This window comes from Alexandromys fortis, unplaced genomic scaffold, assembly GCF_014885135.2.
Source record: "Alexandromys fortis isolate MF-2015 unplaced genomic scaffold, M_Fortis_MF-2015_v1.1 scaffold_204, whole genome shotgun sequence".
NCBI classification, from domain to species: Eukaryota; Metazoa; Chordata; class Mammalia; order Rodentia; family Cricetidae; genus Alexandromys; species Alexandromys fortis.
The window spans coordinates 2,718,205-2,743,305 of NW_026068116.1; the positions used below are offsets into that span (position 1 = coordinate 2,718,205).

Here is a 25,101-nt window from a genome sequence, read left to right on the forward strand (position 1 = left end):
CCAACAGCACAGTCCCCGGTGTGGGCAGGAAGAAGGAATTAACAGGAATTGAGCGCCTAGATGAGTTAAGTTTCAAACGAAATAAGCCTGAACTTCAGAGAGTGTCCCAGCCTGGAGTCTGAATGATTTGCCAGCAGGGCTTGGTGATATGCACTTCACTGACTCTCAGACAATTTCCTAAGTGACAAAGCTGGAAGGGGTAGTGGGTAGTTGTACAACCAAACAAAAAATTTGATTTAAAAGTCACAGTGTTCACTTGACTCTGTGGGAAGGAAGAATTGCCCTTGGAAGAACATGAGAGTTTTCTAGAAGTTATGGAATATTAAATGTTTGCATTCCTTAGTATCCCAGAATGACAGTTTGTTCTGTTTCAAGGTGAGCCTGGTTAAGGAGGTGCAGTGCTCAGGAGTCCATAGTCTCAAGCCTGGGAAGCATAAGAAAGGCTAATAATTCAAGGCCAGCCTCTAATTGGGCTACAGTGATAGCTGCAGGTTGTCCTGAGCAGGAAGGTCTGCCTTCTGGCTCCATTTCCCTAGGCTTTGTGCCACCTGCTGTTACTCAGAGTCTGAGGGGGTGAGAAACAAAACCCAGTCTGGCCCAGCGCTAAGGTGAGGAATGTCCAGTGTTTGTCTCTGAACAAACCATCATGTGATCTGTCTTCAGGTTCATCTTGATCAAGAGGCTCTAATGCCACTTCTGTTTCCTGGTGACATGCTGCTCCCTTGAGAACCACAGTGAGAACACTGGGTGTCCTAGAACTGGAAATGGTGAGTCTGTGACACATCTCTGGCAAGGAACACAGGCCTGATCGGTCTGTGGGCTTCTTATTTACATTACACCAAAGATATAATTGACATCGTGGTTTAATGAATAAACACATTTTGCAAATCGGTTTTCTTTGGGTGGGACCCCTGGTAGGTAACCCCATGCTCCAGGGGATGGCCCCACCTCCATGCACACTGGGATTCAGTGGGTTATTTAAGGAAAAGAAGGAAGTGAAGTTGGGATGGAGTGTTCCAGGGAGAAAAAGGGGTGGGCTGGGTGTGGATAAATAAAATGCATTGTCTAGACTGGTGGTGGACACCTTTAATCCCAGCACTTGGAAGGCAGAGACAGGCAGATCTCAGTGAGTTCAAGGCCATCCTGGTTTACAAAGCAAATTCTAGGACAGCCAGGACTGTTAAACAGTTGAACAGAGAAACTCTGTCTCCAAAACCAAAAAGAAAACCAAAAACAAACAAACAAAAAACTCATTGTCTTCATCTATGAAATTTTTGAAGAATTAAAAATGTTTTAAAACTTAGGTAGAAAAATATATGATGGTTTATATACTTTTCTTGTCCATGAAAAACAAATCTCTAACTTCACAGAGGAGACACCAAGTGACTGACCTTGGCTTGGAAACACAGGTTGTTTGTAGGGAGGCCACTTGTTTGTTCCTGACTGCCCAGACCTGAAATAATCACACGAAACTGTATAAATTACAACACTGCTTGGCCTATTAGCTTACACATATTTCTAGCTCATATATCTTAAATTAACCCATTTCTATTAATTTGTGTATCGCTACATAGCTGTGGCTCACCAGCAAGTTTCTGTCCTGCGTCTGTCTCTGGAGGAGCTATGTGGCTTCTCACTGACTCTGCCTCCTTTCTCCCAGCATTCAGTTTAGTTTTCCCACCTAGTTCTACTCTGCCCTATCAACAGGCCAAGGCAGTTTCTTTATTCATTAAAAAGCCTAGTCCAGAGCACATATGTGTATGCCTTCTCAGCTGGTGAATCCCTGGAACCTCCTCTGCTTTTGCCATCCCCAGTCCTTAGACCTAGCCTTGCCACACAGCCTGTCTGCCAGGCTCACCTGGTGAATGCCTGTCTTCATCAGGGTTTCTACTGCTGTGCTGAAAAAACATGACCAAGGCAACCTGGAGGAAAAGGGTTTATTTCAGCTTACATGACCTGATCACAGCGTTATGCCCAAATTATGGAGTCTCCCCCAAACTACCTAGGAGACCAAGTCCAGTATGGGAAAGCAAAGAGCCTTTATTCTTTTTATTCTTTTTTTTTTTTTGGTTTTTCAAGACAGGGTTTCTCTGTAGCTTTGGAGCCTGTCCTGGAACTAGCTCTTGTAGACCAGGCTGGCCTCGAACTAGCTCTTGTAAGACCAGGCTGGCCTCGAACTCACAGAGATCCACCTGCCTCTGCCCCCGAGTGCTGGGATTAAAGGCATGCACCACCGCCACCTGACATCAAAACCAACTTAAAAACCAGTGACTTCCATGGCCCTCAGCAGCGGTGCCAATGGCCTCCATTTGAGGCCATGGTGACATGCAGACCCAGATGACTGCCAAGGACCATGCCTGGGTCTGTGGTCCTTTCACATCTTGGGTCTATGTCCCATGTTGCCACCAGGCCCACACAGAGCCCCAAGGTTGGAGTCTGGGGTCCATGCTCCAGCAGGGGCCATATAGATCTGGGTGGCCTGTGCTGCCACCTCGGGCCTTGGTGTCATCTGGGCCCCAGCTGCTTGCTGAGGGCCATGTGTAGGTTCTGAGGTCCAGCTGCAGCTGGGGTCTGTGCTGATGTCTGTGGCCTGTGTCATCTCAGAGGATTATGAGAACCATGCATGATGAAATCAGAGGCCATGCTGAGCCAGCCCCACCCTCTGCTGGCCCTGGGAAAGCTGGGAGAGATGGCTCCATCCCTCACCACAGGCGAGGGAGAACCGACCCTGCTGGCATGAGTGTAGATCCGACTCTCCCCCTCATCTAAGGAAGGCTGCCCCAGTGGCCTGACTGACCAGCTCAGCTACCACCCAGGTCATAGCCCTGAGTTGGCACACCCTACCGGGTTCTAGAGTTTGTGAAGGAACTGGCCCTGTAGATCCGCAGCATCTCCATGACTGGGGGCAGCCACAGGATATCCCAGAGGAGTTCCAGTGAGGATCCAGTGAGGATGGTGTGTTGAATGGCACAGGTTGAAGAAACCCAGGCTAACTCCAAGATAAACAAATTATATTTTCTTATTATAAGTGGAAAACTCATGAAACAGGAACCAGAAGTCCAACCTCAGTTGTGTAGCATAGAAACCACAGAGAAAGAAAGAGAGAGAGAAAGCCCTGGGCACCAGCAGCTTTTCTTTAGGTACCAAAAAGGTCACTCCCCTAACCTGGTCCAACCTCTTGAAAATCAGTGACTGACAGAGATTCCCCATCACTTCCCCCTTTTGTATAAATAAGAGAGTTTTAAACCTAATACAAAAGCCGGGCAGTGGTGGCGCACGCCTTTAATCCCAGCACTTGGGAGGCAGAGGCAGGCGGATCTCTGTGAGTTCGAGGCCAGCCTGGTCTACAAGAGCTAGTTCCAGGACAGGCACCAAAAACTACAGAGGAACCCTGTCTCGAAAAAATCCTAAATAAATAAATAATTATTTTTAATTAATTAATTAATTAATTTATTAAAAATTTCTGTCTCTTCCCCGCCACCGCCTCCCATTTCCCCCCACCCCCAACCAAATCCCCCTCCCTCGTCAGCCCAAAGAGCAATCAGGGTTCCCTGCCCTATGGGAAGTCCAAGGACCACCCACCTCCATCCAGGTCTAGTAAGGTGAGCATCCAAACTGCCTAGGCTCCCACAAAGCCAGTACGTGCAGTTGGATCAAAAATAATCAACTTTATATGGAAAAACAAAAAACCCAGGATAGCCAAAACAATCTTATACAATAAAGGAACGTCTGGAGGCATTACCACCCCTGACTTCAAACTCTATTACAGAGCTACAGTATTGAAAACAGCTTGGTATTGGCATAAAAACAGAGAAGTCGACCAATGGAATCGAATAGAAGACCCTGACTTTAACCCACAAACCTATGAACACCTGATTTTCGATAAAGGAGCTAAAAGTATACAGTGGAAAAAAGAGAGCATCTTCAACAAATGGTGCTGGCAAAACTGGATGTCAACCTGTAGAAGAATGAAAATAGACCCCTATCTATCACCATGCACAAAACTCAAGTCCAAAGAAGTTATTTTGAAATGATTCTTTGGTATACATACAATTTAATTAAAGATGAAGACAAGGTGCATACTGAGCCGTGAAAGGCTTCTGTTTCTAACAATACAATTGAGATATATACTAGTTTGATGCTTAGATGAAGAATATGGAAATGTTAAATCTTTCTATAATTAAGCCGTCATGTCTCTGTGGGAGCGGAAAATGTATTCACAATAAAAGCAGCATAGTTTAAAACATGCCTGTGAGCTGGAGCTTTTCTGGTCGTTTCCCCAGGAGGCGTGTGGTGGAGTCACAGCAGGAAGCTGTGAGTGCTCGGACTGCAGCTACCCGAAGTCAAGGTGCAGCACCGGTGAGCGCTGCCACACTCCTCTTGGGTCTATGCACACTTGATTCAGAATTAATTTTTGGTCAACACATATTCAGGAAACCTTAAGTACTGACAAATTTTCCCCAACATCTACACCAGTGTACATGAGTCCATGTGGACTCCACAGTTGCTCCAGGCTCTCGGAATTGAACTCACGGCCCTGCCATCCGCATGCACTATACCACAGCGGTGTGCTCCCAGCCCCAACATTTGCCTTTGCATTGTTTTGTTCATCCTTTACAGATTTAATGTCATTTTTATGTGGTTACATGTATCTATGTCTGTCTTTTGCTCATAATAATACAGACCATGTGTATATATGTATTCCTCTATGAATCTGTGTTTCTGTTGTGATTCCTTAGAAAAGTTTCTGGTCATATTTTTTTGAATCACAAGATTAACACATAGATAAGACTTTTGCGTTGATTTTTTCCTTCTATCATAATACAGAATTCAAAACCGGCTACATTTCTATAAGACACTGATAAGACATATACACATGAAACAATCAGTTCCCGTTTTCTGTCCCTAAGGCTGAGCACACCTTGGATTGAAGACACATTTGTCATTCCAGGTGTTGGTGTCATTTGAGGACGTAGCCGTGGACTTCACCCGGGAGGAGTGGCAGGACCTGGATGCTGCCCAGAGGACCCTCTACAGGGAAGTGATGCTGGAGACCTACAGCAGCCTGGTGTCCGTGGGTGAGTCAGACTCCCGTGATTCTCAGAGGTACCAGTTGTAGAATTGTTGCTTGCTTTTAATGCTAATCTGATGTTGTACATTTTAATTGGCGTGGCAGTGATACGCATGGATGAAGAACAGGGTAGCTCTGTACCGCACATCGTGTATGATGATCTGGTTGGTGATAACTGATAGTGTACCAGCCCTGGATTCGCTTGTTTGTATGGGGAGCATTTACATATCTCTGATGTCATTTTAGAATATTTAGTTGGCGCCGTATATATGTGTATAATAGTAATAGCATTGCAGAACTTACCTAGGCCTCCCTTCCTGCTATATCCTGCTAATGCTTACCTTCTTCCCCTCCCCCGTGCCCTGTGTCTTGCCCTTGCTCTATAGTTCCTATTGTTTTTCTGTCTGTTTGAGGCCACCTTTCGTTTGCAAGTTTGATGAGAACACAGAGGACTTCTCATTTTGTGCCTCACTCATTTCATCTACGCACCGTAACTTTCCTGGAGAGACTTAGGAAAAATGTGTTTGCTCCAAATACGAATGGAGTTTCTTACCCAAAGAAAGATTTCATCAGTGCTTGGTGAATATATGAGTTTATTGGGTTTATTTAGTGAGTAAATGTGACTCAGATATACAAAAAACAGAAGCAGAAAAAGCCTCCAACCTTAGTTAGTTTTTACTTACAGTTTTACCAACCTACAAGTGGGCAAAAGTGTGCCCAGGCTGGAATCTCAGCAGAGAAATACATGATAGTCTCGTAAGGGGATGCTACCAATCCTGGTCCCCTCCATAACACTACGTATCTTTGTTCATTTCATTGCCGTGGCTTTGTGCCAAGATCATCCTGTGTTTTAAGATGGTGCCAGTCTTTTGAAGCCCAGAATAACAGCCATACTACAGATAACAGAACGGCCTGCTTGCCTGCCACTGTGACTGAGGTTGTTTTAAATCTATAATTTAGTGGTAAGGCATTTTGGGAAAATTTCTTTCAAATTTACTTGTAAACGTATTTGTATATCATGTTTGGGAAGTATCAATTTAGACTGCTTGTCCGGATTTAATGAGATCTTTTACTTTTCTGTGTTTAGTGAATGAGATCCTTTATATGGTCTAGAAATTAATCACTTGCTGAATAAATAATTTTATAGTATTTTCTCATTTTAGATATGACATTTAGTCTAATATAATCTCATTTGTTGGTTTTGCTTCTGTTGACTGGATTGGTATATATTAAAAGACTCCATCTGCATCATTGTTCCGAGTTTTAGAGTTCCAGACCTTACATGTAATTCTATGATCCATTTGTAATTGATTTCTCTATATGGTATGAAAAGAGTCTAGTCTTTGTTTGTTTGTTTGTTCTCAAGACAGTGGTTCCTTTCTATAGCATGTAAATATCCAGGTTTCGCAGAATAATTGATTCATGAGAACGTACTTCTTTTCTGAATGTAAGTTCTGAAGCCTCTGTTAAGTGAGAAGCTCCTTAGCCTTCTGATGCCATGGGGGAGGGAGGATGTGTTTTAGCTCTAGGTTTACGTGGATCCTTTGTTGAGAGAGTCTTGTGGCAGGGAACACATTGCAGAGCAAGGCTTCTCAGCTCAGTTTCAGTAGGAGGAAAGGTAGGGGATGACACCTAAGTACCCCTGCAAAGTGTATCCAGTGAGCTTGTCCCCTGCAAAGTGTATCCAGTGAGCTTGTCCCCTGCACAGTGTATCCAGTGAGCTTGTCCCCTGCAAACTGTGTCCAGTGAGCTTGTCCCCTGCAAAGTGTATCCAGTGAGCTTGTCCCCTGCAAAGTGTGTCCAGCGAGCTCCTTTCCTTCTCCCGAACTTTACCTGCTGACTGCATAGCAGACCGCTGACCAGCGCCTGCCCCCCTGGTCTCTGGAGTGCATTTTTGATCCATACTAAGTATGCATGGATCTTGTTTTGTTTTGTTTTATTCTTAACTGTGGACAGAGTGTTTTGTGCCCATTCATTTCTATATGGAAGTACTGTGTCTCTGGCATGAGGTTCCCTTGGTCGTTTCTGTAGTAGTTATGTTCCTCGTCTTTATTTGTTGGAGATAACAGATCTGTCATTTGGATCTTGTGTCTTTGTCTGGATTCGAAGTCATTGTAATAGCTAGTACTGGAAACTTGGCTGTTCCTGTAATAGGTGCTCATTTATAAGCAACTGTAGGCTTCCTTCCTTGTGTTTTTGGGATTCTCTTTGTCTTGGAGTTCTTCTAGTTTGGATGTAAGTGATTTGTTGGTCCAAATCTTTTAGGTTCTATTGGACATGCCTGTCTATGTTTTTATAACCATTCTCTTTTCTTCTGGAACACAAATAATGTGAATGTTTGTTTTCTTAAAAGGACCATGTTGCTGGGTGGTGGTGGTAGTGCACGCCTTTAATTCCAGCACTTGAAAGGCAGAGCAGGCGTACCTCTGGGAGTTTGAGGCCAGCCTGGTCTACAAAGCAAGTTCTAGGACAGCCAGGACTGTTATACAGAGAAACCCTGTCTGGAAAAAGGAAAAAAAAAAAAAGGAACTATGTTCTCATATATATTCTTTTATTTTTAAAAATTTTGTGTGTATGGATATTTTGCCTTTATTATGTCTGTGCACCACTTGTGCGCCTGGTGTCCTTGAAGGCCAGAAGAGGGCCTTAGATGCGTTGGAGCTGGAGCTTTAGATGGTTGTGATCAGGGCAGCATGTCCTCGTAACTACTGAGCAGACTCTCTAGACCCTGTCTTCTCTTCTTCCCAATTCTTTTTTTTTTTTTTATTGTTTTTGTTTTTGTTTTTCGAGACAGGGTTTCTCTGTGGCTTTGGAGCCTGTCCTGGAACTAGCTCTGTAGACCAGGCTGGTCTCGAACTCACAGAGATCCGCCTGCCTCTGCCTCCGGAGTGCTGGGATTAAAGGTGTGCGCCACCATCGCCCGGCACCAGCTGTGTGTGTTTTTTTTCTTTGATCAGTTGAGCTCTTCCCCTACAAATCTTCTGGGTGGTTCTTTCTTTATGACTACTTTTCTTTTTTAATTTACCCTTTATAACAGACAAATTGTCTATTGAGTTCCCTTAAGCCAGCGCTTTTACATGACTGCTGGGGACTGAACTTGGGTCCTCTTCCATTACAGGGGCTTTACCCACTGTTCCACCATCCATCTCCCCTGGGAGGTTTCTTAAAATCCTTAAGTGCCACTTGGGGACAACACTTCCGTCAGTGGAGAGTGTGAGTGAAAACCTACTTTAATAAAAATGTGTAAATCACTGAGAGCTAGGGCTGTAGGTCGGTTGACAGTGACTTTCCTACCTAGTGTTAGGCCGCAGGTTTAGTCTCCGGTCCACCCAGAAAATAAATAAATAAAAAGGAAGGAAGGAAGGAAGGAAGGAAGGAAGGAAGGAAGGAAGGAAGGAAGGAAGGAAGGAAGGAAGGAAGACCTTCTGATCGCCTCCCATCAGTGGCCTTGATTAGCACTGTGTCACAACCCTGCGTTGTTTCTCACTCACAGGGCACTGCGTGACCAAACCTGAGTTGATCTTGAACTTAGAGCATGGACTTGGGCCGTGGAGCACGGCAGATGCCTCAGTCTGGAGCCTCTCAGGTCAGTGAATGAACAAGGCAAGAGAGGGCGGGACACAGAGGCCGCCATACTGTTCATCTTGGGCCGTTTTCAACAAGGTCCGTCTAAACCCAGTCCTGAGGACAGCTCGCCTCCTGGACCAGACACCTGTTCTATCCGGTTTCCCAACATTCTGTGTTAAACTACCAGTTTCCTGATGTTGAGGAATGGCTTTTTTTGTTGTTCTGCTCTTCAGAACCATCCAGCTGCTTAACCTGGGTCTTCAATTGTGCGTGTTCCCTTCCCTTTGCCACCGTATGTTTTGTTAGGCATTTATGGACATTATTTCAATACCAGCTTTTGACAAGTGCTTGTCTTTGCAGTTATCCTGATCCTTAATCACACACAAAGGCTTCTCCTCTTAAAATACTTCCATATAGTGGGAGAAAAGTGGAGCAAGGGACATGTGTTACGGTGAGGGAGGCAGCACAGAGAATGTTTCTCAGGCGCGGAGGGAGAACACAGGGCTTTAGAGGGGGAAATAGTAAAGAATTTTTCGTTTATTTCAGTTTTTACTGTGTGATGACTATTTTCCACATTTGCCATGAAGTACTCATGAGGATTTAAATTTAAGACTAGCTAGGGAACCTGACTAGAAAGTACCAGCCAAACCAGAGTCTAGTTTGTGCTTGTGCCCTGTGGACAGAGGACATCAGAAGTCACAGGGTTCAGCTCTAAAGCCGAGGCAGGCTCAGATGAGTAGTGGATGAGGGAGAGTCCCAAGGGAGGGAGGGAGGGAGAGAGGAAGGGAGAGTCCCGAGGGAGGGAGGGAGGGAGAGAGAGGAAGAAGAAGGAGGAGGAGGAGGAAGAGGAGAAGGAAGAGGAGAAGGAAGAGGAGGAGGAGAGAGAGAGAGAGTGCGAGCGAGCTCGGTCAGTAAAGTGCTTGCCTTCAAAGGCTGCAGACTTGAATTTCTGTACACAACTACAAAAATTAAGACATGGTTTGGGGGCCCCCTGGTTGTAAACTTGGTGCTTCGGAGTTAGAGACAGGCAGATCCCCAGGCTTGATGGCCAGCCAGTCTCATAAATTGCTGAACCTCAGGTCCCAGTGAGAGATATTGTCTCAAACAAGGAAGCAATACCCGAGATTCACCCTCTGAGTTCCCCGTGTGTGTGCACATGTTCATAAACACAAACACACTGCGTGTGCACTATATGAGCCTGCATGTACAAGGTCATTTTAACTCTTTTGTATGGAAAATTTGGCTTCTTGGATAAGAAATTCAGCAGAAGGGCGGTGGTGGCACACACCTTTAATCCCAGCACTCGGAAGGCAGAGGCAGGTGGATCTCTGTGAGTTCGAGGACAGCCTGGTCTACAAGAGCTAGTTCCAGGACAGGAACCAAAAAGCTACAAAGAAACCCTGTCTCGAAAAACCAAAAAAAAAAAAAAAGAAAGAAATTCAGCAGAGTGATTCTGAAAAAGGATACAATCTCAGATCTTGGAAGAGAAAAGCTAAATTAAAAACAGAAACAAAAAACACATTTTTGGAAAGTACACAATGGGGAAGAAATAATCCCAGTGATGTGTTTAACAACAACATTGAGCAAGTGTAACAATTGCATAGTAATAAGGGGAAGAAAACAGGACGATTGTCAGCACTTCTAGACGGAAGAGCTCTTGGGGAGTTTTATGAGGTATCTAATCTGTGAATCTTTTATTAAACAGTGAATTGAGAGTAAGGTCAACACAAAACATACTGCATGAAATTAATGTATAATATTGTACAAGTCTTGGCTAAGAGACAGGTGTCCACATATACGGCATTTACAACTACAAGTTGCTAGACTCTGAGAATACTTCCTCAGAGGTTGTTACAGTTAAGACGCCCAGAGGACAGAATATGGGCAGAGTATTGAAAAGTATAAGCAAAATGTGTGATTAGTTTGTTTGTGTTTGGTTTGGTTTTGAGACAGGATCTCACTACATAGATCTGGCTGGCCTTGAACTCGCAGAGATCTCCAGAATGCTGGCATTAAACACGTGTGCCACCACACCCAGTAGTTCCTTTTGAATATAAGTCTACTATCATAGCTGATTGATTAACAGAAACTCTGAATTCCAGAAAGTATAGTCTTTGGTGTTTTAAACCCTGAAAATATAAACTGCCAATCAAGATTATTCCATGAAGCAAAGTCTAAAATCAGATAATGTTATGAATTCACTCCATGAATACTAAGTCACTATTACAGAAGATACTTAAAGCAAAGTAACAACATTCTTTTTGTAAAGGCAAGCCACAGCAACATTTCTCATAAAAACAGTCATTCCCACAAAACCTCATGGAAGATCCTGCTGTTCTTTATCAAAGCAAAGTATACTGTCTGAAACAAAGTAGCAATCTTCACCCTAATGTGGTATACTAGGGAGAGAGAATGTTTATAACCTCCATCCTAAAGGTAGCTAGTAGAAGAGGGTTTCCTGTTTCACAGATGAAGGAGCATGGCAGGATACATTTAGAAACCAGAGAAACAGGACAGGTAGAATAACGAGAGGGAACATCACTATAAAGACACCTAGAGCTGAGAAACGGGTTGGGTGTTTATTGCCATGTATTTCAACAGAGCAGCAATGCACCAGAGAGCCAGGACTTAACACTGCAGTATTTCTCAGGGTATTGTTTTATTCTAATTCATTAACGACTAGGATGTGTACAGTTATACGATGATACTATAAAAGTTCAAATGCATATTGGGCAGTAGTGGCGCACACCTTTACTCCTGACACTTGGGAGGCAGAGACAGGCAGATTTTGTGTTCAAATTATATAAAGCTTGTGCCCAATTCATAGTAGTTGAAATTTTTCCTATTTTCAGGTATCAACAAAATGAGTAGCCTGGTCGAGACCAGCCAGAAAAATGGAGACAGACATTTCTGGCGAATTGAAATCGACAGCAACGCTTCAAACGAAGAACTCATTGAAGTAGGTAAAGCTGCTGTCAGCCCAAACTGTGCCCTGACTGACTTCATTTTCTCTGCCAGCTGAAGAATAGAAAGGCAAAAACAGGAAAGGCAGGCAGTATTGTAGGTGCCACAGCTAGCCTAGCCTCAAGGGAACTATCAGACGGAGCAGGCAGATCATCCTGGAGAAAGAAAACACACACCGAGGCACACAGAGAAAGACCTCCACAGAGCCAAGGGCCCCAGGAGTCTAAAACCAGTTTCTTATTAAGGACATGGGGGTTTCAAGGGTATTTGAGTGCTCGAGGGGTCTTCACCCCTAATTTAGGGTTGGTCCATCTGAACAAAGAGAGAGTGGCTAACAGGCCCTTAACTTTGGTGGGAACATGTACTGACCCACCCTCGCACTGATTGGAGACCCATCGCCATGGTGCCCTTCTGGCGGCAGCAGAAGGCTACCAGGCTTTTCTTTTAAGCTGCCAGGCTTTTATCTCAGGGCAGGAAAGTGAGGAAGAAGCTGCTATCGCAGAAGTCCACCTTCTTTATTACCTAGTTATGGCCCCTCTTCCTATCTGGCCACCCACCAGGGACCTAACGCCATGTCCCTCAAAACCATATTCCAACTTTGAACATGGAAAGTAGAAAATGCTTTAGGAATGTTTCCGTGGGAACTTAATCTATGGCAGGATGAACGTCTCAGTAGTGAACCTGGTGAGATGTGGGCTACGAAAGAATCTGACCACTTTACAGTAATTGAAACCCTCCAGTTACCCTGTGCTTCTGGGTAACAAACAGTTAATCATGTCATTTTGATTGAAGATAAACCTACAAAGGCAGGGTCGGTAACACAAAAGTTTTCATTTGTGGAGGAGCTCTAGTAAGCTCAGTGAATCTAGGAAATCCTGTGATAAGGCGCGACCTATTCAAGTCATAGCACGGACTAGGATGCAAAATTCTAATAGGATGTATCTGAGACAGCATTCTTTGACTAAATTCATCTAGTAAATGAAGTAAAATAGACAGCAGAGAGATTATTTCAATGTGTGGTTGTGAGAAGTGTCATTAAGAAATCATGATAAGCAAAACAAAATAAATTCTATAGGACTCCCCCTGTGAATATGAGGAATTTAACAAACCCTTCTGTCTTCAGGCAGAACTAAAGATCCACGAGGAAATCCACCAAGGAACAAAGCCCTATGAATGTGAAGTGTGTTTGGAAGCGTTGTACCTGAAGTCAGACTGTAGCAGAGATCAGAGGTATCACACGTGTGAGAATCCGTACGAATGTAAGGCGTGCAGACAAGCTCTCTATGCTAAGTCTGCCTTCAATCAGTGCCAGAGGCTCGAGAAGGGCGACAAGCCGCATGCATGCATGGAATGTGGGAAAACATTCTACTGCAAGTCCCACCTGACCGTCCACCAGAGGACGCACACGGGCGAGAAGCCCTAAGAATGAAAAGACTGCAGTAAAGCTTTCTACAGCAAGTCACAGCTCAACGTCCACCTGAGAATCCACACAGGGGAGAAGCCCTACGAATGTAAAGACTGTAGGAAAGCCTTCTACCGCAACTCCGACCTCACCGTCCACCAGAGGACACACACGGGCGAGAAGCCCTATGCATGCAAAGTCTGCAATAAAGCCTTCTACTGCAATTCCCAGCTCACTGTCCATCACAGGACGCACACGGGCGAGAAGCCCTACGAATGTCACGTATGTACAAAAGCCTTCTACTGCAAGTCCCAGCTCGCTGTCCATCACAGGACGCACACCGGCGAGAAGCCCTACGCATGTAAAGACTGCAGGAAGGTCTTCCAGTGCAGGTCGGACCTCACTCGACACTGGAGGACGCACACTGGCGAGAGGCCGTACGAGTGTAACGAGTGTAGGAAAGCCTTCTATCGCAAGTCTGACCTGACTGTCCATCAGAGGACGCACACAGGCGAGAAGCCCTACGCATGTAAAGAATGCAGGAAAGCCTTCTACTGCAATTCCCAGCTCACTGTCCATCAGAGATCCCACACGGGTGAGAAGCCGTATGAATGTAAAGACTGCGGGAAAGCCTTCCAGTGCAAGTATGAACTCACGCGACATCAGAGAACACACACAGGTGAGAAACCGTATGTGTGTCTAGAATGCAAGAAGGCTTTCTACACCAAATCAGACCTCACTCGGCATCTGAAAACGCACGCAGGTGACAAACCCTGAGTGCAGAGGGCACAGTAAAGCCCGACACAGCCAGTCAGTCTTGAGGTGGCATCAGAGGACACATATAAAACTATTGCCATAAAATTAGCCCTCAATATCAGAGTTCATACAGACGCAAAAGTACCCATGAAAATAAAGTAAGAAAGCTGTCTGCTGTGGCTCATATTCATGTACAGACCAATACATTTAGGGAGCACGAGCAGACTTTGTGTGGTCAGATCCATGGGTCATCATGTAGCATACACAGGCGAAACGGCCCTTTGAATATAAAAAACCCTAGAACATGTTTTTAAACCATAAGTGCATTCAGTGGGCAGAAAAGCTCATCCAGGTAGACTTTATCAATATGTCTATCACAGAAAACTTAGATACCTAAGTCAGACCTCAGTCTACATCAGAAACCTCATAAAGATGAAGTTGTGCACAGCAAGTGATTTAGCCAGATATGGGTGTTTATCCTGACCAATGTGGGTGATCTTGGCAGAGACACATAGGGACTTGATATATACCAGCATAGCAAGACACCAGACCAAAAGATGGGGAAACCCAGGTGAGTGGCGCACATCTTTAATCCTAGCACTCAGGAGGCAGTGTCATGTGACCGCTGACTTTGAGGCTAACCTGGCCAACATAGCGTGTTCTGGGCCGACTAGGGCTATACAGTGAAAGCCTGCCACAAACGTGAGAAAATCTTGCGTGTCAGTAGATGCCGCATTGTTGTTAAACCGTAAGAAAGTAAAGGAAGTCAGAAACCTTAATACTTGGAACTCAGCTGACATCAGAACACAACAAAAGGATGATACAGCATCAGAGTGTTTACAGGCGCGTAGGTGCCCCATTTCTCCTGGCCTTGCGTCAGTAGTCTCCGTATTCGTCTGCATACACACGCGCTAGAAACCCATCACCACAGACGCTAGGGGCTGCGCTCACATGGTAGCAGGCACGGCGCCAGTTGTGAGAATGGGAACATGTCTGCACTTTTAAATTAGTAGAACTGGGATGGGGCTCAGTCACAGTGCCCTTGGGAAGCACATGCATGCCCTCTCTGTTTGTATCTGAAGCTTCTCACATGTCACCCAGATTTGCAGCATCCGTGCTCATGAAACAGTTGTTAGAGAGTATAAGCAGTTGTGAAGAGGTTGTAGCAAACTGATCATACGTTATTTTGAGCACCGTTTTCAGCCTGAGCCGTTCTCATAGTCATGGTAATACTGCTTTGTGCCCTTGAGAGCTTGGATTAGAGGAATGGGCTTCCATGCAACCATATATTTCTTTAATATGTGAAATTTTTTCAGTAAAATTTCAACATTTTTATACATAAATTTGGGGGAGAAAATTTCAGTTTATGTAACTTGCATGTTAATTTCCAGATGGAATTGTTTGAAATGGTATTGGAAATTAAGCATTCAACTGTATACTACCAAATAAACGCAATGGTATTTCCAGCTTTTTATTAAAAAGCTTTTTATTAAAAGACTTTTTATTAAAGTCTATTAAGCTTTTTCTTTGGGCATTTATATGTTCTCATAACTAGAGTTTGGTAGTGGTTAATGAATGTAGTAGACAAAGACCAACAATGCTGATAAAGATTTAGTAATAAACAATTACTGCTCACAACAGAAATTTTTTCTGTATGTTAGTATTTTGTGTTAATGCTTTGCCTGTAGAATACTCAGCATGATGGTATAGGAAATACATATACTTTGTATAAGAAATATTAGTGGAAGAAAATGGAAGTGGTAGGATACATGTCTTTGTATGTATGTAGTCTTGATGGGAATCTTCATTATACATTGGATAGATGGGTGGATGGATAGGTAGATAGATAGATAGATAGATAGATAGATAGATAGATAGATAGATAATAGATTGATTGATAGCAGATAGATAGATGATAGGTAGATAGATGATAGATTGATTGATAGATGATAGATGGATAGATAGAAGATAGATAGATGATAGATAGGTAGATAGATGATAGATAGATAGATAGATAAATAGATAGATAATAGATAGGTAGATAGATGATAGATAGATAGAGAATAGATAGGTAGATAGATGATAGATGATAGATAGATAGATAATAGATAGATAGATGATAGATAGATAGATAGATGATAGATAGGTAGATAGATGATAGATAATAGATAGATAGATAGATAGATAGATAGATAGATAGATAGATAGATAGATATTGTGATTTACACTACTCATTGTCTTTCTGTCACTGTGACTAAGTCTCAGCAGAAAAAAATTAAGGATTGAAGTAGTTGTTTTGGGTTGTGGCTTCAAAGGATTTTGTTAATGGCCACTCTGCCAAAGACCAGTGTGAAGAACATTTGGTGACAGGTGGTTATGGTAATGACAGGGAATGTGCCAAGGAAGAGACCGTATACAGTGTTACATCTCCCAAAGCATGACCCTAATGACTTAATTCAACTAACACCTCCAAAACCAAGTCCACATTTGAGTTCAAGTGTGTGGGAGAAATTTCATTCCAAAGCCAAAATGCACTAAAAATATCCAACTTTAATAAAACTCCATTCCACTCATAAATCCTTTCCTGCTCTCTCTCTGGTAGAAAACAAACAGGTATCTTTAAAAATGAAAAAAAAAAATATAAAACAAGCCTGAATAGGAGAACAAATGAGCATAAGAACAGCCAAAGAAAGAGCACATGAAACACATACAGATGAGAGATTCACACATCGGGACACGCCAGAATCCCCTAACCCACAAAAACTACTGTAGGCGATTGTCCCCAGCTGTGGGCGGAGTTAAAGTGGCTGACATCAGCAGTTCTCATTGTCCTGGTGGATGGAATGCCAACCGCAGTCACCCCACTTCGTTCCTCATTCCTGTGGGTGTAAGTAGGGCAAAGACAATGTTCCAAATACGTCTACCCAATATTTTTTTTCCTGAAGACTATATACGTTTCCTTCCCTAGTGTAGACCTCTCAGGGTGAACAAAAGGAGTGAAATGTTGATGTAAAATTTTTAAAACTGGTGTATTCTTCCCCTAAGTGAAATTGTATGGGATGCATATGTATGTATATATGTGACATAATCCCTAATATTTCTAAAGATACATATATTTTTAATAAGATGTTATTAAATGTGTAATTAGATGTGACAACTTAGTTGAGGTGCATTGGACCTTAAATGTTACATGAAAACCACGTGCAGCAATGATGATGACAATTGTGATTTAGAAAATCACTCTTATTTCTGGAGGCTGGAGGGCCTCCGGGTGTCTGTCTGTGAGAACGTGTTCTCATTTTAGTCTTAACTTGGTTTTGTCACCCAGATCTATGTGAAGTTATTTGGGGATTTATCATAATTGAATCTTTATATCTATATCATGCTGATGTTTCCCCAAAAGGCCTTTTAGGACTGTGTGAGTCTGACTGTTGGCATACAGGTATGATTCTTCAGCAAGTGTGGCAATCTCCAGAAAGACACAGCAGAGATACTTGGTCAGAGTGTGGGTGTGTGCATGCATGTGTGTGAGTGTGTGTGGTATTGTAACATGAACGGGGGCCTGTTTGTTGGGGTTTTCTGTCCTTCCCAGTTCCCCACAGCCAGCAAGCCCCAAAGAAAATAACACAGAGATCTTTGTAAGTTTTAAAGCTGATTGGCCCATTAGCTCATGTTTCTTATTAGCTCTTATGACTTATATTAACCCATTATTCTGATCTATTTTAGCTATGTGGCTCAGTACCTTTTTCAGCTGGCAGGTCACATCCTGCTTCTTTGGAGTCTGGGCAGGAGTGGGAGAAATCAACTTCCTCCTTTCCAGAATTCTCCTGTTCTCATTGCATCATTTCTACTTCCTGTCTGGTTTTCCTGCCTATACTTCCTGCCTGGCCAATCAGCGTTTATTTAAAATATGATTGACATTAACCAATGAAAGCAACACAAATACAGAAGGACCTCCTACACCACAAAATTACTTTGCCCAACAAAAATCATGAAGCAATTTGGAGAGAACTACACCCATTCCCAAATATTGCTTATAAACGTTTATTTACATTTACTATAATTAATATAGTTTCTATGTGATTCTTTCAGGACTAGGAGGCCAGGAATAAACATGAAACCTCTGCCTATATGACACCACTGCCTGGCATCTAATGGCTTACTTTTACCCTCTGATCTTCAGGCAAGTTTTATTTATTAAAACATAAATAAAATATCCCTATACTATCATGGAAAAAAATAAAATAAAATATGATTGACAGATTACAGACAATTCTCCCGCACCATGGTGTGGTGTCTGTGTGTGGTGTGGGTGTGTGGGTGTGTATGTGGGGGGGGTCATGGGGGGAGCGTGTAGAGGTGTCTGGGGGTGTGGGTGTTTGTGTGTGTGGTGTGTGTAGTGTGGAGGTGTGTGTATGTGTGGTGTGTGGCGTGTGTGTGTGTGTGTGTGTTGGATGTTGTGCCCTCGTGTGGGATGTCTAAGATGGGTGGGGAGAAGAATGGTGACTGAAGGTCTAGTTACCTTTCTTGTTGTGACAGACACCATGACCAAGGCAGTTTGTACAAGAAATCACTGATTTTCACTTAGAGCTGGTTTGTCAGCGTGGGCCAGCATAGCAGCTGGAATAGGGCACTGAAGGCTCACATCTTGAACTGCAAGCATGAAGCTGGGAGAGCAAACTGGAAATGGTGAAAACCACTCCCAAAGCCTGCCTCCAGTGACACAGTCCTTCACCAAAGTCACACTTCTTAGACCCTCCCCAAACAGCACCACCAGCTGGGGACCAAGTGTTCAAATACAGGAGCCTTAGAGGGCATTCTCATTCACACCAGCACACCTCCACTGCATGGGCTTCACCGCTTGGGGACAATGGGAAGTGCATTGGCTGTCTAACTGTAGGAAGGAGTGCCATTACACCAGCTCCAGACAGCATTCCGTTACTGTCCAGGAACACTGGTGCTCTGGGAGACAGTCCTGAATCCCCACCCCAGATGGATCTGTGGCTCTGGGGACTGCTATATTGCTGCTATAAAGCACCTGCCAAATGCTGTTAATTAATTGCACATAAATCTCAATGCAAAGATGTGGAGAGATGCATGATACAGAAGAACCAGCTATTTTACTGAAAAGCAGTGAACACAGAAGAGTTCATCATGCTCCATTCGAAGTTAACTATAGAGCAAAAATATTTATACAAAGCATAATGTATAAGGACAATATTAAACTGCTATGGGTGATATAATTCTATCCACAACTCAGTGAAGATACACCTGTATTCACCTATAAATAGGAAAAAAAAAACCAACATGTAATGGAACGCCACACACAGTATCTGTTGTAAATGCTCTGTTCTGTCTATTGCCTTTGGAAGGAGAATGAGGTATAGAAAGTAGGAATTAAAAAATATGAATGTGGATTGAAGAAACAAATGGCTACAGAATCACCTTGGGCTAGGCAGAAGGTTGTAGCCAGGCGTGGTGATATACACCTGTAATCTGAGCACTAATGAAGCCAAGGCAAGCAAGTTAGGATCTTGAAAACAGGAGAATAGAATAGGACCCTGAAAAAGAAAAACCACCCACAATAAAAGGAGTGAGGGAAGGCAGATGGAGAACTGCAAATACTGACCCAAGCAGATGCTGGGAAAGATCCTGGGATGGGATGCAGAGAACGGGTTCGAGGCTCAGGAGGAAGATGGACAGGAAGAAGAATACCGCGTGATCCACAGCACAGACAACTGTAAGTGTGCATTTCACACGTGATCCACAGCACAGACAACTGTAAGTGTGCATTTCACACGTGATCCACAGCACAGACAACTGTAAGTGTGCATTTCACACGTGATCCACAGCACAGACAACTATAAGTGTGCATTTCACACGTGATCCACAGCACAGACAACTATAAGTGTGCATTTCACACGTGATCCACAGCACAGACAACTATAAGTGTGCATTTCACACGTGATCCATAGCACAGACAACTATAAGTGCATTTCACACCAGTCCACTGTGACCACTTTGAATTTCCCGACACAATAGATAATAAATGTTTGAGGTAGTGGATGTTATAATATGTACAAAAGAATTAACCAAAAAAAGCTCCAAGGATGTTTTTATAGTGATAAATGTAGAGATTCCCCGGGACTATGAAAGGCTTAGGAAATAAGTGAAGGTCGGAATAACGCAGAGGTCACGTACCTGTTACCAGAGGACGGTCGCAGTTCTATTGTGAGCAGCTCTTCAAACAGCTTGGCAATTGCACCTGGAAATGCATCACTGAGGCAGAAGGAGCAGCAGGCAAACACTGGGTGTGCCTGAAATGCTTCTTGCTAAATAAAATTGGATACTGAAAATTAGTGTCAATGAAATATACAATTCATTTTTAAAGTCTGCTCATATTTTATGAAAAATAGCCTTCAGAAGTTCTTAGTGCTTTTTGGAGAAAAGTTGAGGGGTGGAATGAACACATTTATTTCTGAGGCTATAAACTCATTAAATGCTACTGGTTCTAAATCTTTACCACGATCTTTTAAACCTTAAACATGCCTCGTCATTTTTTTGAAAATAGATCTTTTTTTGCACACAATATATTTGGATTGTGGTTCCCCCACCTTCCCGAATCCATATCTGTTGCGAACAATGCCACACATATCCGTTATTGCTTTTTTATTAGAAAACAGACATGCTTGAAGTTTTTGTCATACAAGCTTTTCACTTGCTTGGTTAGGGCTACCCCAAAATATTTTATATTATTTGAGGCTATTGTGAATGGCGTTGTTTCCCTAATTACTTCCTCAGTCCGTTTGCCATTTGTTTATAGAAGGACTTCCTTAAGACCCAGTTATACCGTTCTTGGGCATACCCAGAAGATGATCCATCCTTCCGCAAGGACATGTGCTTAGCTGTGCTCATTCAGGCTTATATTCTAGCCAGCTTTTCTTAAAGTATCATGTGTACCTTTTGCCTCTGGGATTTTTACCTTTCTCTATTTCTGTATATCTTTTCTTTCCTTCTTATTCCACAACCAGTTGGGTTGCTGGCCCCTGGCATTCTCTTCTCCTCTTCTTCTCTTTTTCTCCTTCTGTTTATTCTCTCTGCCTGACAGCCCCACCTATCTTTTTTCCTGCCTCGCTATTGGCCATTCAGCTCTTTATTATACCAATCAGGCGTTTTAAACAGAAAAAGGAACAACACTTCACAGAGTTAAACAAATTCAACATAAAAAAATGCAACACATTTTGCATCATTAAACCAATGTTCCACAACATAATCAAAATAATACAATTTAAATTATTTTTCCATGATTCCTGCATATTTGGAATCATCAGTAGGAACTTATATCAGTTTTAACCCATTTATCCAGAGACTGATATTTGGTTTAAAAAAAAAAACAGAATGTCATAGAACAGTGGGAAATTATAGTAGAAGTTACTGCCGCTTTAACTGGTGGCTTGGTCCATACAAGGAGGGCCTGAGCATTAAGGGAGAGAACAGGGTTTTGCTCAATCACAGATGGAGTCAGGGCAAAGGTCGGATGCAGAGTAAGCACGGCCATCCCAGGGGGGCCAATGCCCTTGAGTGGAGGGCTGACGGCAGTCCGGATAAAGTTCGCACCCTGTGAAATCAAAGTCCTGAGAATGAAACCTTAAAGAAGTCAAGCTGTAGGCAGCAATGGCCAGAGACAAAAGCAGGAATCAGGGCCCACACCAGTGGTCCCAGCTGGGTTGGCAGCACAGAAGGAAGAAGGTGAGAAGCCCAAGCAGGGGCCAGAGGCACCAAGCGGCCATTAATTGTCCTGTGAGTCACAGAGTGAGGAGCACTGCTGATGCCCTGTGGGGAAGGCACGTCTTTATGTCTCTCTGAATTGTGCGTGCCAGCAAGTGCTCTGTTTGTTGTCACAAACTCCACACACCGCCATTGTCCTCCTTACCAGTCCCACTCCTTCCCTGTGCCTAACTACTTCATCCTGTGGCCCTGTGCTCCCTGCAAATGCGGAGCCTTTCTTATTGTCAGTGTTCACAGCTGCGTGCTGTGTGGAGAGCCTTGAAGGCCGGGCAGGTCTTGATGGACCAGTCTCCCTGATCAGAAGTGAGAACTCACCTTACTAACATGAGCCATAGTCCTAGGGCTCTGAGGACTGTCCTGTGGGAGTGTCATATCAATCTGTTGATTTCATTGGTTAAGCAATAAAGAAACTCCTTGGCCCTGATAGGTTAAAACATAGGTGGGAGGAGTAAATAGAATAGAATGCTGGGAGGAAGAGGAAGTGAGCTCAGACTCGACAGCTCTGCTCTGGAGCAGACGCCATGCTCCGCTCTCCCGATAGCTCTGCTCTCTGAGGCACACAAGATGAAGCTCCGACCTAGGATGGACATAGGTTAGAATCTTCCCGGTAAGAGCACCTTGGGGTGCTTACAAACATTATTAGAAATGGGCTAGTCCAGGTGCGAGAATTAGCCTAGAAGAGGCTAGATAGAAATGGGCCAAGCAGTGTTTAAAAGAATACAGTTTGTGTGTTGTTATTTTGGAGCATAAGCTAGCCAGGCGGCCAGGATGCCGGGGAAGCAGCCCCGCCGCTCCTTATTTACAACACTGTCCTGTGGGTCTTCGGGCTATGGTACTTCATGTGAGGTGGCTTGCTAGCTGTGGTGGTCCAGCACCAAGCAGATGACACCAGCCATGGCAGATGAATTACAGACAGTAATGCGATCCAGCTCCCTGGGGTGCCATCTAGGGAATGGTGACTGTGGGGCCTGAATCATGCTTTGTATGCCATCCCTGCTTCCCACCCATTCACAGTTTCTAGATCCTAGGATAGAGATTCTGGTACCTCCTCCCACAGGTGCAATTATCAGGGACCACTGCTTTCCTCACCTATAGGGTTTGGGGTTGACAGGGTGTCTTGTAGCCCAGGATGCCCTTGAAGTTCCTATAGCTGAGGATGATCTTTAACTTCCTGTCCTCCTGCTAACCAATTATAAAATTTCAGGTGTGTACCACCATGGTCCGTGTGGTCGCTAATCTTGCTTATCAACATGACTCCATCTGGAATCAACTAAGCTGCTGGACATGCCTGTGAGGGGTTTTCTTGACTAGGTCATTTCAAGCAGAAAAACCCACTCTAAATGTGGACAGCACCTTCCTGTGGCAGTCCATGTGAAAGGACATGGACCAGGGAAGCTGCTTCTCACCGGTTTGCCCCTCTCACCGGCAAGTTCACCCACCGTGTGGCAGCATCGTCTTGAGCAATCCAAGGTAGACTGAGGACCAGAAGCTCTCCAGGGATCCCCGGCCTTCAGCTCCAGATGGGAACTGACAGATTCAATGACCAGCCATATAATCTGTGTATAATAACCAGCATAGTTCTCAACTTTGTGAGAGATTTAAAAAGTGTAAATAAACTTATTCTACCGAACTAAAGTTTCTAAAGTTTGCTTTGGGAATAGCTTGTGCCTAGTTCTTCTGTGTCATGCCAATTGTTTCTGGCACTGTGGGTAAGAGCCTCATAAACTCTGTAAACCTTCTAAATATCGATAGGTATTGAATAAGATATATCTGCATACAATCACTTACTTTTCAAAACAGTTTAACTCTGTCCATTGTGGTTTTGAAAACCGTATAAATAAACTGTTGTAGAAGTTTATTACTAAATTCTGTAGAGATGCTGCTCCAACAAATCCAAACCTTCTTCCGAGCAGGATAAGCAGAACGGACTCCAGTGCCCCTAAGAGCCACTTCTGTATCTCATCTGGTTAAAGCGGGACTAAGGGGCTTAAGGGCTCTAATTCCTCCACGTCTGTCACCTGTCCCTCCCCCAACCAGGACGAATCTTACCCTGGCATCCTGGGATAGAGAACAAACCACCAGATGGCCCACAGCAATGTCTTCAGAGACTATTTCTCAGAGACAAAGGGGGCGTGGTCAGAAACAAGGTAAAGTCACATTGTAATCCGCACCTGCCAGCTGAAGCAGAAGGGTTGTAGTTCCGAGGTTACAGCATAGGCTTCATGATAAAACCTTTTCTCAAACCAGCAAGATGGAGTTGCTTATGTCCACCCTTCCAAAGGAAACCGGAAGCCAGGAGATTAAAAAACATGATTCTTATGCATGGCTCCTGGCAGTAGCTAAACATGCTCTAGCCTCATTTCCTACTTACATTCTATTTTTTTACTTATATATTTGATTTAGACACTGTTCCTCCTCAAGAGTGAGGGGTTAAACCAGCAAGTACAGAAACCTAACCATTCTGGCAGAGAAATTCTCTTCCTTGGTTTTGTTGCTTTTTTTCTGTTAGGTAATTTGATAATGGAGTTTGTATAACTAGTGGAAATTTCGTATTATTTATTGTCAGAAAAAGTTAAAAAATTTATTTATAGTCTATCTACCAAGAATTATTAAGTCTTAAAACACTTATTACTTGATTGTTTATAGCATTGGGCAAAGCAGCATATGCTTAAACTTTGTCTCAAATTAAGCTGATTTCATACTATATGGACATCTATTTTTATGAATCATAACTATCACTTTTAGAAAGATATTCTCAACCAGTCTGCATCCATATTAGGCTTGGAAGCCATCTTATATTAAAGACAAACTAGGTTCATACCTGTTTATGATTAAATCTGTTTCTCAAAGATTGAGGTATATAGGCCCTGCCTGTAACCTTAACTACAAACGGCTCTGCACTGCTTGTTCCAAGAAACCACAACCAAGCCTTTGTTTCAAAAGATAGTCGAATCTGTGGGATTAACAGTGTCGCGCACCTTTTAACCCAGCACTAGGAAGGCAGAGGCAGGCAGATCTCTGTGAGTTCATGGCCAGCCTGGTCTACAAAGTAAGTTCCAGAACAGCCAGGGCTATATAGAAAGACTCTATTTCAGGGGGAAAAAAAAGTCATCCGCCGGGCAGTGGTGGTGCACGCCTTTAATCCTAGCACTTGGGAGGCAGAGGCAGGCAGATCTCCGTGAGTTCGAGGCCAGCCTGGTCTATAAGAGCTAGTCCCAGGACAGGCTCCAAAGCTACAGAGCAACCCTGTCTTGTAAAACAAAAACAAAATAAACAAGTCTGATACTGTTTTCATTTATAAATACATTTTAGCCGATGTAACCTTAGTTAGAAGATTCAGTGTAAATGCACAGCTGGGGCTGATTCTCCGCAAAAAGCCCTGCCATAAATACTTGGCGCCAAGAACTTGTCCTTTATTGTCCCACAGGGTCTGAGAAGGTGGGCCGAGCCGTCTCCGAGGCCCTGCGGTGTTGATCGTCCAATCAAGCACTCAGACCGAGAGCAGGGGCGGGCTGAAGTCTGCGCCACCTGTTCGCCATCTTGGGTCCGGTCC

The 25,101-nt window shown here is 43.6% G+C and overlaps 1 protein-coding gene across 1 annotated transcript in view; it reads left to right on the forward strand.

Moving 5' to 3' along the window:
- Positions 1-25,101, forward strand: part of LOC126490184 (zinc finger protein 420-like) — a 58,154-nt gene that overhangs the window by 18,471 nt on the left and 14,582 nt on the right. The window contains 5 exon segments of the mRNA XM_050124912.1: positions 664-767; positions 4,952-5,078; positions 8,565-8,657; positions 11,491-11,597; positions 12,726-13,781. Of these exon segments, the coding sequence (XP_049980869.1) occupies positions 765-767; positions 4,952-5,078; positions 8,565-8,657; positions 11,491-11,597; positions 12,726-13,781 (1,386 nt within the window). The 5' untranslated portion in view covers positions 664-764.